Source organism: Rutilus rutilus, assembly GCF_951802725.1.
Source record: "Rutilus rutilus genome assembly, chromosome: 1".
In the NCBI taxonomy this organism is placed as follows: Eukaryota; Metazoa; Chordata; class Actinopteri; order Cypriniformes; family Leuciscidae; genus Rutilus; species Rutilus rutilus.
The window spans coordinates 6,639,694-6,656,890 of NC_140209.1; the positions used below are offsets into that span (position 1 = coordinate 6,639,694).

Here is a 17,197-nt window from a genome sequence, read left to right on the forward strand (position 1 = left end):
GGAAGGCCAGATTCAAATGGGATAATCATGATTTTTCCTTGTGTATTCTTTGTATGTGTCCTACATTAAAGTATATTTCATAACCTGAACATTCCCATGGTTTTTTTCTTGGTCTTTTCAGAGGCTTTTTGGCCAAAGCTTCCAATAGTAAATGCACTCTTAAAAATAAATGTAGGGTGAATGCAGGCAAAGTGGGCCGTTTAGTTTGATTTACTGTGCTCAATGGGTTAACACTTTCAGAGCATGACAATGGCCTTTAATTAAAGATACACTATTTCTTCAAATGATACAATGGTTTAGGTTGATGCAATATGACACTGGAGGGTGTGGCTAGATCTCAAGGGAGGACACCTTTATTGTTCAAGGTAGACATAACCTCTGACATAAGATTGTATTTTCGAAATTATAAGGTTTCTCGCTAAATGTCAACAAATGGGTATATTATTCTGACAGTTTGTTAGTACAGTTAACAGGGAATCAAAATGCAAAAAAATGTCTTGGTTTTCTTGTAAGGTGTTTAAAGCTAGATTATGTAAGATTTTTGTAATAAAATAACCAAAAATCACTTGCAAAGTGTGATATATTTCCTGCAGTTGTGTACTTCCAGTATCCCAAAAGTTCCCAAAGATTTTTAATTTCAGAGAAATTCCAATTTTAAATCAAAGCTGCAAGCAGCATTTATCGGGGTTCAAGCATGTAAGGCCTTTAAGCACAAATGCATAAAAAGACTAAGTTGTTTTTTGGCAACCATTTAACCACTGATGTCATACATGGAAAAGACCATTTCCAGCCAATTTAACATAGGAAATATATGGTTTTCAAAGCTTTTTTAACAGTTATAGCGCCACCTATGGTCCGATCTCCATAAAATTGTGCATGCTTGTTTACAATGTTATTTCACATATGCTCACCAATTTTTATTAAGTTCTGAGTTTTTGTTTAGGATTTATAGGCTTTCGAGTGAATTTTGCCACGCCCATTTCAATTCAATTCAATTCAAAGCACTTTATTTGTCCCCAGGGGGAAATTTAAAAGGGCACATTACAGTAGCTTACACAGGCACACTGCACACCACACACTACATACCACATATCATCATACATAAAATCAGAATGCAAAAAAAAAAGCAGATAAAAATAATTTCTTCCTGTTAACGTTCATAAGCTGGACAGCCCTCGGGATGAAGGTTGCTTTCCTCTGTGTCCGACAAAGTGGACAACGTAGTCTACATCCCGAGGGTAGCCACTCAAACTCCGAAAACAGGATGTGAGAGGGGTCATTAATAATCCTGCGTGCCACCTTTACAGTCTGTTGGTCACATAAGGCAGTGAGAGTTCGGACGGGCTGGTCAATGATTTTTGAACAGACCTTAACCACACTCAACAGGCGGTTTCTGTTTTGCAAGGTGATGGAGTGAAACCAGCTAATGATTGAGAAGGTTATTACATTTTCAATAAAAGCATACTAGAATGTGTTAAGAATGACTTTGTTAACCCCAAATGACTTCAGCTTCCTAAGTAGATATTGTCTCTGATGACACTTTTTAAGGATCTCCTCTGTGTTAGTGGAAAACCTTAGCAGGTTGTCAAAAGTTGATCCCAGGTATTTATATGTCTCCACTATCTTCACTGGCTCCTGCTGGATGATAGTGGTGACAGCCTCAGCTAACTGTCTCTGTTTGGGTGAAAAGGTTACAATCATGTCCTTAGTTTTATCTATGTTCAGCTCGAGACAAGACTTTTCGCACCAAACTAAAAAGTCCTGCAGGACTGGGCTGTGATGTTGTGTATTACTGGAAAGCAGAGACAGGAGGACTGTGTCATCAGCAAATTTCACACAGTGGCAATTTGGCTGGGTGGATCTACAATCATCAGTGTAGAGGATGAAGAGAAGTGGAGAGAGGACACAACCTTGTGGAGAGCCCGTGGAGGTGAAGAGGTTGTCGGATAAGGTGTGGTTCACCAACACCCTCTGTGATCTGTTGGTGAGGAAATCTATAATCCACAGGATGAGTTGGTGATTGAGGTGGAAGCGTGTGATGAGCTTCTCTGCCAAAATGTGTTTATTTTTGGCAGAGAAAAAAATAATTTTGTTCATTTTCTAAATGACCGTGTTATAGCTGTCCAAATGCAAAAGTTTTAGCACTTCGTGCTTTAACCCCTAATAATGGCTCGTCCATGTTCACTTGTCGCCTGTCAATGACATAATATCCGCGTTATCCCTGGTTTCCGCTCGTACTGCCATAGTAACCATGGCGACAACTGCGTTACGTCTAGCGGCACGCTCATGGAGTTGTTTCATTCAAACATTATGGACCATGGCAAGCAGACTTTGGGACAAAAGGAGAACTAAAACGAGGATCAATATCGGCGTGGTGTTTTCAAGATGCCGCAAACTTTGACTTGACAGAGACGTCTTGCATGTACTTTATTAGACAGTTGAGCAAATGTTCAAAACCCGCATGGTGTTTTCTGTTCTGACACACAGGGATGTAGTGGAGGCTAAACGCACGTAAACGCCGTTTACGCACCTCCCAAAATTTGGAAATAGCGTTTGCCCACCTCCAAAGTGCGTTTATCCACCTCTACATTGCGTTTATCCACCTCTAAATTTCACGTTATTTGAGCGGACTTTGCTTTTCCAGTGCGTGATCGCCGATCGGCACATGATTCGAGCATTTGGGCCGTTAAGGACTGAGCAGAACGCGCAGCGCGCAAACACGGAGCAGAGAGCGCAGCGCGCAGACACACACACACATACACGGAACAAAGAGAACGGCGCACACACGGAGCAGAAAACACTCGCTCGTGAAGTTACTAAGCTGCGCGAGAATGAAACTTGATTGCAGGCGCAGCAACAGGAAATCATTAAAACGATGCAAAAAAAGGTGATTTTTTTTAATTCATTACAGGCAGCTGGTTTAATGTAGGGAGCATGTCAAAACCCAACTGTACAAGAGATTCAGAGGGAATCAAGCCTGCACCAGGTTAAAGACTTTTCCCTCTACAGGGAAACACTGATCCACATTTTTCTGATAGAACAAACAACTAATCAATTAATCGAAGAAATATTCAACAGATTAATCAACTATGAAAATAATCCCAAATCCCTAATCATTATGCACAAGTGCATTGCATTGAAAGCCCTGGATATAAGCCTCCCTCTCGATCTCTCTTAAATATTTTTGTTCTCTCTGTTTTGTCATTTAGTGAACTTTATAGATTTCAACCATATTATACCTTTTTGAGTCTCTTTAACAAGAACTTAGATTAATGCATGAATTGAATAGTGATTGTGTGACCTATGATGAGGGAGCAACCAGTGATACCCTTGGTAGTACCATCAAATGATAGCCTATAGCGATGTCATCAGGATACACAGTGGCGGTTCTACATTGAATTACACCCTGGGCGAGACCCCCTTCGAGCGTTTAAGTGTTTCACTCAATTTTAAGATATTAAGTCTTGTTTTCTGAAAAAAAATAAATAAAATTATTTCCCCAGAAACCAAGACTTAATATCTTATGTCATTTTACCACTTTGTTAACGTTATGCATCTTTATTTAAGAAATGTTTGATATTTGGACTGGAAACAAGACAAAAATACTAATTAAGAAAAGCATTTTTTGCAGTGTAATAACTGAACTTGTCACAGTTTTGTTGCAAAGCACATTATGGTGAAATTAGATCTCGTGTTTGAGTTAAAACCGAATTATTGTTAAGCATAGCAAGAATCATAGCAAAAAGGATAACAAATAAGAGTTATACCCACCAATTAATATTGCCCCTTCATTCATGACATGGATACCGTAATCACACAGAGAAAACATAGTTGCATACCTTTATCTTTCACTCGTTTCTAAATTGGACACCTGATGGCTTTGACCTTTCTTGTCCATCTCTTATTTGGCACTCGACATCGACAATCAACCAACTGTCACTCACGAGTCACGACCAGAAGTCAAGACTAAACCAATTCACCTTGGTGGTGGTGACCAAGTAAATTGTTTTGTATTACCTATTTTTATTCAGACCATTCAGAAAGACAAAAATGTGCAGGAAATATAGAGGCCTGTATTTATAATATTATGAATGAAAATGTGCGTTATTTGGAAGAAAGTCGAGGTGTGACTGACTTTGATAACTATATGGATCCCCCCCCCTTGTCCGTTCCATTTGGGAGAGACCCAGAGGTGAACTGTCATCCGCGCCTCCGCGCCCCCTCCCCTTTCCCCTTCTCAAACAAACAGCTTATGTGCGCGGCATCTTCTCAGCAAGCAGGGGCGTCTGCAGCTGCAGGGGGCGCAAATTTGCCAATTCCCCACACAGTGAAATGATAGATAATAGAAAATCGCTTCGCGGCGCAGATTTGTTTTTTTTATTATTTTATTTTTTTGTGCCGGCGGCGCCGCCCCCCCAAAAATGCCGCCCCGGGCGACAGCCCGGTTCGCCCGTGCCTAAAACCGCTACTGAGGATACACATACACCGGTAGGGAGTGGCCCACCTTACCGGGTGACCACGTCGTGGTCCACCAGAATTGATAGTTTACCCACCTCTTTTTTTACCACTACACCACTGCTGACACACATTGTTAAAGCACACTTTTACACTGAATGTTTGCTGCTTCAATCCAGATGAGTACGTTGTTAGGCTATTGACTGTATGTAGGGTGACCACCCGTCCCGCATTGCGTTGTACCGCACAGCATTTTCACCCCTTGTCCCGCACGTCGCATATTGAGAAAATGTCCCGCATTTTCATCAGTCTGTCGGTTTTTAATGATCATATTAAGAAAACGTGCATGCTTTCTTTTGCCTTTTTAAGAAAGCATTTTCTTTATTATTTTTGCGGCATAGTTTTTCACCTATATTTAACAGCGCTTCCTCAGAAGTAGGCTACAAATACAACCGCCTTCTTTTAAATCCTATCCAATGGTTGAAAGTAAAGGAGTAAACACGGTCACTAGTAGGTTTTGACGGCTGTCAATCAAAATGTGGAGCGGTGATTCGTTCCATGTGTTCCCTGTCAGAAAACAAATGGATAATTCGGTCAATTAAAATAAAAATTTAACAGAATTTATCAACTTGTTGCCAGCTGTGGTTGTTTTGATTCACATACTTTCTAAAAAATATGAAAGTTTTTGGTTTATAAGACATGTCAATGATCTAATTTCATGTTTAATATTTTATTAGTTCATTATTTATTTTGTTGGATTTTAATTGGACTTGGTCAGAACTGTTTCAAAAATAGTTATCTGCATGATGCTGCTGCCTTTGGGCTCAGTGATGTTGAATTTAAATGACATGTCAAATTAAGACATGTAATGTTACATTGTGATATAATGGTGTTTTCTGGAAGGGACTAAAGAACAAAGCATTTTTATCAGTTGAAAGGCAGAATACAAATGGTTTTTTTATTAAGTTAGATTAGCATTAAATAACAGTTTCAGGTTATGTTTTAGTGTTGTTAACATGTCCAACATTGTCCAACACAAACGTATAATCGTCCCACATTTGGTTTGTTTGATGGTGGTCACCCTACTGTATAGGGTAAATTTAGTATAGGGTGAACTTTTTGAATCTTGTTCCTGACAAATAACCCAAATTACAAAAAAAAAACTAACACTAAACCGAATAAAAACTAAACTAAAACTAAGCATTTTCAAAAAATAAAAACTAAACTAGCAAACCCACTTTAAAAACTAATTAAAACTAAACTGAATTTGAAAACAAAAAGTCAAACCGAAATAAAAATAAAAACTAATGAAAAATGCAAAACTATAATAACCCTGACAGAGACGGATGTAGTGCTAACTGTGTTAAGAGTTTTGGAAAATTGTTAAAAGTATTGAAAAATCTGTCATAGCAATTGTAAGAACTGATTTTCCTGCTAAAACAAAACTCACCCTGCAATAACGCCATAAAATGCCCCCTGGACAGCAGATAGCAAAGACAGAGCACATAACCTTGTCCTGCCCAAACTTATCTCCTTGTCCCTTTGTTTGACTTCAACTCATCCCCCCTCTCCCTCCTCTTCTCCCTCCTCAAGTCACTGAAAGTTAAATTAAGAATGTCTATATATCGCATATGGTGTATCTTGTGAATGTGTTGTTTTTTCCTTTTCATGTTTGGTATCATTTTAAGGGTCTCAGTGAGATTGGTAAAATGTTCTTAATTTCATTGCAGTCACTGGTTTAATGAGAAAGATTGAGAACTTAGGAGAATCCTGTTTCTCCTCTCTGGCTGATATCTCTTTACGATATCTCAAGAAACCAGGTGCTACCCCCCTGGGGTACATGGATTGGCCCAAACAACTCTAAACAACATTTGTATAACCCCTGTTGTTCTGGTCTGGTATTTAAGGTGAGGGGACAGAGCAATCATTGGGACTCTTTACCAGGATCATCCCCCATAGTGATGTTTCAGTGCTTTTCAGTTGGAAAGCCCTGACACATTACTGTGTCTTTGTCAGGAAAACATTACTTACTTTTAGAGTCATCTTTGAGTAAATGATGTCATGTATTTTCTGAATTGGCTTTTAATAATTTACTTCTGTAATTGGCATGATACATTTTTACCTGACAAATAAATGTTACATCTTGAATTATTCTGAAGTTTTAGAAATCATTCATTTTAGTAGATTAATGTGTAGTCTGGTGTTTCCGCAAATCTTTGTCCAGGATAGATCAAACTGAAGGCACTTTGAATGGACCATGGGGCACATCTTAGAAAGACCTTCTGATTTCTGACTATCTCCTGACTTAGCATGTTGTACGCTGCAAATATTATAAAAAATTACACCTATGGGTCTGTAGTAGCGGCTGCATAGGGTAAAATACTTGCACTGCACCCTCTGACTATTTCAGGACTGGCTAGTTTGTGATCGTGAGCACGCAGTCGCGACGTGACGTCTCAAAGCGACACTAGGTCCGTAATGAACGAATAATTGAAAGTATGGGATAATCAGAATAATCAAATATCAAAATTAATTCTTAATCAATATTTATGATTATTTTCTAATCAGAAATATGATCTAAATTTGATTATCATTTGATTATCAGTCAGATTAAACGTAGAACTAAAGTACTACTAAAACTAAATTCCAATAAATTAAGTGAACTTCACTGGAGCGCTGAAAAGACATACACGCTTTAAACCTTCGCCAGGCCGTTGGATTCTGTCGTTGGGCCAATGGGTGGTCCTTACACAATCGTAAAAAAAAACTATAGCAGTACTTCTTTTAATAAACACAAAACACTGGAGAACACATTGTGCAATTCAAGACAAAGAACTGAATAAACTGAGGCCCCGTTTACACGATGGGAAAACGCAGATATTTCCCTGCGTTTTGGCCTGTCATTTACACGAAAACGCCGTTTTTATCCCAGAAAACGATTATTTCTAAAAACTCCGGCCAAAGTGGAGATTTCTGAAACCGCCGGTTATGTGTTGCCGTGTCAACTGGGAGAAACGGGGTTTTAGGTTCTCAAACGTCACATTATGCGCCAGAAAATGCTTACGTCATGTGAGCGCCCTATGTTTAGAGTTTGTTTGGCTACTATTTGATCATGGATGCTGTTAAAGTGGTACTCATTTTTACTTTTGTGCAAACGCTTTTGGCCTGTTTGCATTTGCTTCGCTGTCTGTCCGCACAAATGAATCTCGCGCCATGTCTGTTGTTTTGAAAGGAACAGGAAGTCGCTCGTGCTATTCGTTGTTGTCGATTTTGAGGATTCTGATTGGCTTGCATGGCTTTATCCTTCTCCCTACACTGCCGCTCATTGTATTTATGCGGGTTGATGTAAACGACAACTTTTTTTGAAAACGATGTTGTGTGCACGATGTTATTTTTGAAAACGAAGGGGGAGAAATATTCGTTTCTCTAAATACCCGGCTATGTGGCCTGAATGCTATATATAATCAGGCAAACAAAGGGAGCTAAATGAAACACAGGTGAACTTAATTAGTGACTAACAGACTATCATGGTTAACTTGTAGCTCAACATGAGTTCCTATAAGAGCAGCCAAAAGGAACATTCTCTCAACCCTAGGTCAGGACTGCACACGGATTAAGCGTTGTAGTATTTTTGTGACTGCAATATTCAGGCTCCACACGGATTGAGGACGACTTTTCAGCTGTACGGTAGTGCACCTTTGCTGTTTAAGGCTTGTTTTTTTTTTTCTCCATTCCATTTTCTCCATCAACTGTGTACAAGTGTACATGTACTTAATGTCACTCCTGCCAGCAGAAGCCCTATCATGGCCACCAGAGGGCACTTCTCCCTAGACCTTTTCCATTTCCATGAACCTTTGCCTGGACTCATTTTAGTGTGATTACATCCACCTGTATGTCATTGGTTTGTATCATAGGAACTTTGGCTGGCAGGTGTGACGCTTATGAAAGTCTACGTGTGTACACTTAAGTGGCTTTTTATAATTCATCAGTGTTATTATCTGCAAGTTTTATTTATTATTATTATTGTACTTTCAAGATACTACAGATACACATCCAATACCAATAAGCTAATTTTTTATTTTATTATTTTCACAAAGGTACATAGCAATTAAAAAATTCAAGAGTTTTCTAGACCGCAACATGGTGTCGGCCCCCATCTGGTACACCTGGATTACACACGGCCCAGATGTGGGCCGGATCTGGTTGCTGTCTGGGTTCTTGTATGGTTTTTCCATTGCAAACTAATCTGGTTGTGCTATTTTTACCTAATGCAACTTCCATTCTCAAAGCTCCCTGCAACAAAGCTTTGACCCTTTATCAAAAATATTACGTTCTTAAACCAAATGGCATGATTTCACTGAATCCACTTTTCATTGTAGGCTTTAAAGATCAACATGGAGAAAATCATCCTAATATTCCCTCTGATATTGCTGGTGCTGCATATACAAGGAGGAGAGTTCCACAAACCTCCAGTTTGTTTGCCTGCCGAAGCTCCACAGCCGGAAGTCGTGGAGTTCGACAACACCATCTATGCCACTTGTGAAGTAACTCCCAGCCCCAATTTGCCACGTAACCAGCCAAAGATCTTTGGGCAAATCCTCTTCAAGCAGGTCTTCCCCAATGGAGATTTAGAAGTGAAAATCAACCTCCGTGGTTTGCCTGCCATCGATCGTCAAGAGCGTGCCATGCACATCCATCAGTATGGAGACCTCAGTCAAGGCAGCATCACTGTTGGTCCTCATTATAATCCAAACGGCGTTGACCACCCTCATCATCCTGGAGACCTGGGCAACTTTGCTTCCGAGAAAGGAGTTATAAGGCAGTTCCTGACGCTTCCAGACGCCAAGCTCTTTGGGCCTTATTCCATTCTGGGACGTGCGGTGGCGGTTCATGAGAAGGAGGATGATCTGGGAATGGGTTCAGATGAGGAGAGTAAACTCAGTGGGAATGCTGGACCGATAATTGCTCTCGGTGTGATTGGTATTACTACTCCAAGTCTGTGGCAGAAGACTGAAGTGCCCCCCAAGAAAACATGTGGAGGAAGGCACTGAGAGTCAAAGATGAGGGAGTCGGATATGGTGGAAGGGCAGATTCAAATGGGATAATCATGATTTTCCTTGTGTATTCTTTGTATGTGTCCTACATTAAAGTATATTTCATAACCTGAACATTCCCATGTTTTTTTTCTTGGTCTTTTCAGAGGCTTTTTGGCCAAAGCTTCCAATAGTAAATGCACTCTTAAAAATAAATGTAGGGTGAATGCAGGCAAAGTGGGCTGTTTAGTTTGATTTACTGTGCTCAATGGGTTAACACTTTCAGAGCATGACAATGGCCTTTAATTAAAGATACACTATTTCTTTAAGTGATACAATGGTTTAGGTTGATGCAATATGACACTGGAGGGTGTGGCTAGATCTCAAGGGAGGACACCTTTATTGTTCAAGGTAGACATAACCTCTGACGTAAGATTGTGTTTTCGAAATTATAAGGTTTCTCGCTAAATGTCAACAAATGGGTATATTATTCTGACAGTTTGTTAGTACAGTTAACAGGGAATCAAAATGCAAAAAAATTTCTTGGTTTTCTTGTAAGGTGTTTAAAGCTAGAATATGTAAGATTTTTGTAATAAAATAACCAAAAATCACTTGCAACGTGTGATATATTTTCTGCAGTTGTGTACTTCCAGTATCCAAAAGTTCCCAAAGATTTTTAATTTCAGAGAAATTCCAATTTTAAATCAAAGCTGCAAGCAGCATTTATCGGGGTTCAAGCATTTAAGGCCTTTAAGCACATATGCATAAAAAGACTAAGTTTTATTTGGCAACCATTTAACCACTGACGTCATACATGGAAAAGACCATTTCCAGCCAATTTAACACAGGAAATATATGGTTTTCAAAGCTTTTTTAACAGTTATAGCGCCACCTATGGTCCGATCTCACTAAAATTGTGCATGCTGGTTTACAATGTTATTTCACATATGCTCACCAATTTTCATTAAGTTCTGAGTTTTCGTTTAGGATTTATAGGCTTTCGAGTGAATTTTGCCACGCCCATTTTCTAAATGACCGTGTTATAGCCGTCCAAATGCAAAAGTTTTAGCACTTCGTGCTTTAACCCCTAATAATGGCTCGTCCATGTTCACTTGTCGCCTGTCAATGACATAATATCCGCGTTATCCCTGGTTTCCGCTCGTACTGCCATAGTAACCATGGCGACAACTGCGTTACGTCTAGCGGCACGCTCATGGAGTTGTTTCATTCAAACATTATGGACCATGGCAAGCAGACTTTGGGACAAAAGGAGAACTAAAACGAGGATCAATATCGGCGTGGTGTTTTCAAGATGCCGCAAACTTTGACTTGACAGAGACGTCTTGCATGTACTTTATTAGACAGTTGAGCAAATGTTCAAAACCCGCATGGTGTTATCTGTTCTGACACACATTGTTAAAGCACACTTTTACACTGAATGTTTGCTGCTTCAATCCAGATGAGTACGTTGTTAGGCTATTGACTGTATGTAGGGTGACCACCCGTCCCGCATTGCGTTGTACCGCACAGCATTTTCACCCCTTGTCCCGCACGTCGCATATTGAGAAAATGTCCCGCATTTTCATCAGTCTGTCGGTTTTTAATGATCATATTAAGAAAACGTGCATGCTTTCTTTTGCCTTTTTAAGAAAGCATTTTCTTTATTATTTTTGCGGCATAGTTTTTCACCTATATTTAACAGCGCTTCCTCAGAAGTAGGCTACAAATACAACCGCCTTCTTTTAAATCCTATCCAATGGTTGAAAGTAAAGGAGTAAACATGGTCACTAGTAGGTTTTGACGGCTGTCAATCAAAATGTGGAGCAGTGATTCGTTCCATGTGTTCACTGTCAGAAAACAAATGGATAATTCGGTCAATTAAAATACAAATTTAACAGAATTTATCAACTTGTTGCCAGCTGTGGTTGTTTTGATTCACATACTTTCTAAAAAATATGAAAGATTTTGGTTTATAAGACATGTCAATGATCTAATTTCATGTTTTATATTTTATTAGTTCATTATTTATTTTGTTGGATTTTAATTGGACTTGGTCAGAACTGTTTCAAAAATAGTTATTTTAACAATAATAGTTAAAAATAAAAACTAATGAAAAATGCAAAACTATAATAACCCTGACAGAGACGGATGTAGTGCTAACTGTGTTAAGAGTTTTGGAAAATTGTTAAAAGTATTGAAAAATCTGTCATAGCAATTGTAAGAACTGATTTTCCTGCTAAAACAAAACTCACCCTGCAATAACGCCATAAAATGCCCCCTGGACAGCAGATAGCAAAGACAGCACAGAACCTTGTCCTGCCCAAACTTATCTCCTTGTCCCTTTGTTTGACTTCAACTCATCCCCCCTCTCCCTCCTCTTCTCCCTCCTCAAGTCACTGAAAGTTAAATTAAGAATGTCTATATATCGCATATGGTGTATCTTGTGAATTTGTTGTTTTTTCCTTTTCATGTTTGGTATCATTTTAAGGGTCTCAGTGCGATTGGTAAAATGGTCTTAATTTCATTGCAGTCATTGGTTTAATGAGAAAGATTGAGAACTTAGGAGAATCCTGTTTCTCCTCTCTGGCTGATATCTCTTTACGATATCTCAAGAAACCAGGTGCTACCCCCCTGGGGTACATGGATTGGCCCAAACAACTCTAAACAACATTTGTATAACCCCTGTTGTTCTGGTCTGGTATTTAAGGTGAGGGGACAGAGCAATCATTGGGACTCTTTACCAGGATCATCCCCCATAGTGATGTTTCAGTGCTTTTCAGTTGGAAAGCCCTGACACATTACTGTGTCTTTGTCAGGAAAACATTACTAACTTTTAGAGTCATCTTTGAGTAAATGATGTCATGTATTTTCTGAATTGGCTTTTAATAATTTACCTCTGTAATTGGCATGATACATTTTTACCTGACAAATAAATGTTACATCTTGAATTATTCAGAAGTTTTAGAAATCATTCATTTTAGTAGATTACTGTGTAGTCTGGTGTTTCCGCAAATCTTTGTCCAGGATCGATCAAACTGAAGGCACTTTGAATGGACCATGGGGCACATCTTAGAAAGACCTTCTGATTTCTGACTATCTCCTGACTTAGCATGTTGTACGCTGCAAATATTATAAAAAATTACACCTATGGGTCTGTAGTAGCGGCTGCATAGGGTAAAATACTTGCACTGCACCCTCTGACTATTTCAGGACTGGCTAGTTTGTGATCGTGAGCGCGCAGTCGCGACGTGACGTCTCAAAGCGACACTAGGTCCGTAATGAACGAATAATTGAAAGTATGGGATAATCAGAATAATCAAAGATCAAAATTAATTCTTAATCAATATTTATGATTATTTTCTAATCAGAAATATGATCTAAATTTGATTATCATTTGAAATTGGAGTCATATTAAACGTAGAGCTAAAGTACTACTAAAACTAAATTCCAATAAATTAAGTGAACTTCACTGGAGCGCTGAAAAGACATACACGCTTTAAACCTTCGCCAGGCCGTTGGATTCTGTCGTTGGGCCAATGGGTGGTCCTTACACAATCGTAAAAAAAAACTATAGCAGTACTTCTTTTAATAAACACAAAACACTGGAGAACACATTGTGCAATTCAAGACAAAGAACTGAATAAACTGAGGCCCCGTTTACACGATGGGAAAACGCAGATATTTCCCTGCGTTTTGGCCTGTCATTTACACGAAAACGCCGTTTTTATCCCAGAAAACGATTATTTCTAAAAACTCCGGCCAAAGTGGAGATTTCTGAAACCGCCGGTTATGTGTTGCCGTGTCAACTGGGAGAAACGGGGTTTTAGGTTCTCAAACGTCACATTATGCGCCAGAAAATGCTTACGTCATGTGAGCGGCCTATGTTTAGAGTTTGTTTGGCTACTATTTGATCATGGATGCTGTTAAAGTGGTACTCATTTTTACTTTTGTGCAAACGCTTTTGGCCTTTTTGCATTTGCTTCGCTGTCTGTCCGCACAAACGAATCTCGCGCCATGTCTGTTGTTTTGAAAGGAACAGGAAGTCGCTCGTGCTATTCGTTGTTGTCGATTTTGAGGATTCTGATTGGCTTGCATGGCTTTATCCTTCTCCCTACACTGCCGCCCATTGTATTTATGCGGGTTGATGTAAACAACAACTTTTTTTGAAAACGATGTTGTGTGCACGATGTTATTTTTGAAAACGAAGGGGGAGAAATATTCGTTTCTCTAAATACCCGGCTATGTGGCCTGAGTGCTATATATAAACAGGCAAACAAACAAAGGGAACTAAATGAAACACAGGTGAACTTAATTAGTGACTAACAGACTATCATGGTTAACTTGTAGCTCAACATGAGTTCCTATAAGAGCAGCCAAAAGGAACATTCTCTCAACCCCAGGTCAGGACTGCACACGGATTAAGCGTTGTAGTATTTTTGTGACTGCAATATTCAGGCTCCACACGGATTGAGGACGACTTTTCAGCTGTACGGTAGTGCACCTTTGCTGTTTTAGGCTTGTTTCGTTTTTTCTCCATTCCATTTTCTCCATCAACTGACTTGATTTAGTACAACTAAAAAAAGTTTAGTTTAAGCAAATGTATAGATTTTGTCTTTTATTTTACCTGTTGTTGTGAAAAATATCAGAATCAGAAAATCTTAACTTTATATTTAATATTGAATAACATGTAGGCTACAACAGATCAAATTAAGTGTACTTTAAAGCACAACAAAAAGATTTTTAAAACATAATGTACTTTAAAGTAAAACTCTTAGTTTGGCTTTACTTTTTAGTGTACATGTACTTAATGTCACTCCTGCCAGCAGAAGCCCTATCATGGCCACCAGAGGGCACTTCTCCCTAGACCTTTTCCATTTCCATGAACCTTTGCCTGGACTCATTTTAGTGTGATTACATCCACCTGTATGTCATTGGTTTGTATCATAGCAACTTTGGCTGGCAGGTGTGACGCTTATGAAAGTGTACCTGTGTACACTTAAGTGGCTTTTTATAATTCATCAGTGTTATCTGCAAGTTTTTATTTATTATTATTATTATTATTATTATTATTATTATTATTGTACTTTCAAGATACTGCAGGTACACATCCAATACCAATAAGCTAATTTTTTTTTTTATTATTTTCACAAGGGTACATAGCAATTCAAAAATTAGAGTTTTCTTGACAGCAACATGGTGTCGGCCCCCATCTGGTACACCTGGATTACACACGGCCCAGATGTGGGCCGGATCTGGTTGCTGTCTGGGTTCTTGTATGGTTTTTCCATTGCAAACTAATCTGGTTGTGCTATTTTTACCTAATGCAACTTCCATTCTCAAAGCTCCCTGCAACAAAGCTTTGACCCTTTATCAAAAATATTACGTTCTTAAACCAAATGGCATGATTTCACTGAATCCACTTTTCATTGTAGGCTTTAAAGTTCAACATGGAGAAAATCATCCTAATATTCCCTCTGATATTGCTGGTGCTGCATATACAAGGAGGAGAGTTCCACAAACCTCCAGTTTGTTTGCCTGCCGAAGCTCCACAGCCGGAAGTCGTGGAGTTCGACAACACCATCTATGCCACTTGTGAAGTAACTCCCAGCCCCAATTTGCCACGTAACCAGCCAAAGATCTTTGGGCAAATCCTCTTCAAGCAGGTCTTCCCCAATGGAGATTTAGAAGTGAAAATCAACCTCCGTGGTTTGCCTGCCATCGATCGTCAAGAGCGTGCCATGCACATCCATCAGTATGGAGACCTCAGTCAAGGCAGCATCACTGTTGGTCCTCATTATAATCCAAACGGCGTTGACCACCCTCATCATCCTGGAGACCTGGGCAACTTTGCTTCCGAGAAAGGAGTTATAAGGCAGTTCCTGACGCTTCCAGACGCCAAGCTCTTTGGGCCTTATTCCATTCTGGGACGTGCGGTGGCGGTTCATGAGAAGGAGGATGATCTGGGAATGGGTTCAGATGAGGAGAGTAAACTCAGTGGGAATGCTGGACCGATAATTGCTCTCGGTGTGATTGGTATTACTACTCCAAGTCTGTGGCAGAAGACTGAAGTGCCCCCCAAGAAAACATGTGGTGGAAGGCACTGAGAGTCAAAGATGAGGGAGTCGGGTATGGTGGAAGGGCAGATTCAAATGGGATAATCATGATTTTCCTTGTGTATTTGTATGTGTCCTACATTAAAGTATATTTCATAACCTGAACATTCCCATGTTTTTTTTCTTGGTCTTTTCAGAGGCTTTTTGGCCAAAGCTTCCAATAGTAAATGCACTCTTAAAAATAAATGTAGGGTGAATGCAGGCAAAGTGGGCCGTTTAGTTTGATTTACTGTGCTCAATGGGTTAACACTTTCAGAGCATGACAATGGTCTTTAATTAAAGATACACTATTTCTTTAAATGATACAATGGTTTAGGTTGATGCAATATGACACTGGAGGGTGTGGCTAGATCTCAAGGGAGGACACCCTTATTGTTCAAGGTAGACATAACCTCTGACATATTTATTTTTGAAATAAGGTTTCTCGCTAAATGTCAACAAATGGGTATATTATTCTGACAGTTTGTTAGTATAGTTAACAGGGAATCAAAATGCAAAAAAAGTCTTAGTTTTCTTGTAAGGTGTTTAAAGCTAGAATATGTAAGATTTTTGTAATAAAATAACCACAAATCACTTGCAAAGTGTGATATTTCCTGCAGTTGTGTACTTCCAGTATCCCAAAAGTTCCCAAACATTTTTAATTTCAGAGAAATTCCAATTTTAAATCAAAGCTGCAAGCAGCATTTATCGGGGTTCAAGCATTTAAGGCCTTTAAGCACATATGCATAAAAAGACTAAGTTTTATTTGGCAACCATTTAACCACTGACGTCATACATGGAAAAAACCATTTCCAGCCAATTTAACATAGGAAATATATGGTTTTCAAAGCTTTTTTAACAGTTATAGTGCCACCTATGGTCCGATCTTCATAAAATTGTGCATGCTGGTTTACAATGTTATTTCACATATGCTCACCAATTTTCATTAAGTTCTGAGTTTTCGTTTAGGATTTATAGGCTTTTGAGTGAATTTTGCCACGCCCATTTTCTAAATGACCATGTTATAGCCGTCCAAATGCAAAAGTTTTAGCACTTCGTGCTTTAAACCCTAATAATGGCTCGTCCATGTTCACTTGTCGCCTGTCAATGACATAATATCCGCGTTATCCCTGGTTTCCGCTCGTACTGCCATAGTAACCATGGCGACAACTGCGTTACGTCTAGCGGCACGCTCATGGAGTTGTTTCATTTAAACATTATGGACCATGGCAAGCAGACTTTGGGACAAAAGGAGAACTAAAACGAGGATCAATATCGCCGTGGTGTTTTCAAGATGCCGCAAACTTTGACTTGACCGAGACGTCTTGCATGTACTTTATTAGACAGTTGAGCAAATGTTCAAAACCCGCATGGTGTTATCTGTTCTGACACACATTGTTAACGCACACTTTTACACTGAATGTTTGCTGCTTCAATCCAGATGAGTACGTTGTTAGGCTATTGACTGTATGTAGGGTGACCACCCGTCCCGCATTGCGTTGTACAGCACAGCATTTTCACCCCTTGTCCCGCACGTCGCATATTGAGAAAATGTCCCGCATTTTCATCAGTCTGTCGGTTTTTAATGATCATATTAAGAAAACGTGCATGCTTTCT

The 17,197-nt window shown here is 39.3% G+C and overlaps 3 protein-coding genes across 5 annotated transcripts in view; all 3 read left to right on the top strand.

Annotated features, from left to right (window-relative positions):
* The window catches only part of LOC311302747 (uncharacterized protein), a 205,567-nt gene that overhangs the window by 148,283 nt on the left and 40,087 nt on the right, over positions 1 to 17,197 (top strand). The window lies entirely within an intron of this gene.
* On the top strand, positions 7,944 to 9,527 carry LOC311302860 (extracellular superoxide dismutase [Cu-Zn]-like). 2 transcript variants are annotated; one of them, XM_084428974.1, is made up of 2 exons: positions 7,944 to 8,142; positions 8,835 to 9,527. In XM_084428974.1, the coding sequence occupies exon 2, from the start codon at positions 8,850 to 8,852 to the stop codon at positions 9,504 to 9,506; it is 657 nt and encodes a 218-aa protein (XP_084285100.1). In that variant the 5' UTR covers positions 7,944 to 8,142; positions 8,835 to 8,849; the 3' UTR covers positions 9,507 to 9,527. The 2 variants fall into 2 exon arrangements, with proteins under 2 accessions (XP_084285100.1, XP_084285099.1); XM_084428973.1 differs by having other exon boundaries at positions 7,944 to 8,137.
* LOC311303647 (extracellular superoxide dismutase [Cu-Zn]-like) lies at positions 13,793 to 15,700 on the top strand. 2 transcript variants are annotated; one of them, XM_084430223.1, is made up of 2 exons: positions 13,793 to 13,975; positions 14,921 to 15,700. In XM_084430223.1, the coding sequence occupies exon 2, from the start codon at positions 14,936 to 14,938 to the stop codon at positions 15,590 to 15,592; it is 657 nt and encodes a 218-aa protein (XP_084286349.1). In that variant the 5' UTR covers positions 13,793 to 13,975; positions 14,921 to 14,935; the 3' UTR covers positions 15,593 to 15,700. The 2 variants fall into 2 exon arrangements, with proteins under 2 accessions (XP_084286349.1, XP_084286350.1); XM_084430224.1 differs by having other exon boundaries at positions 13,882 to 13,980; positions 14,921 to 15,699.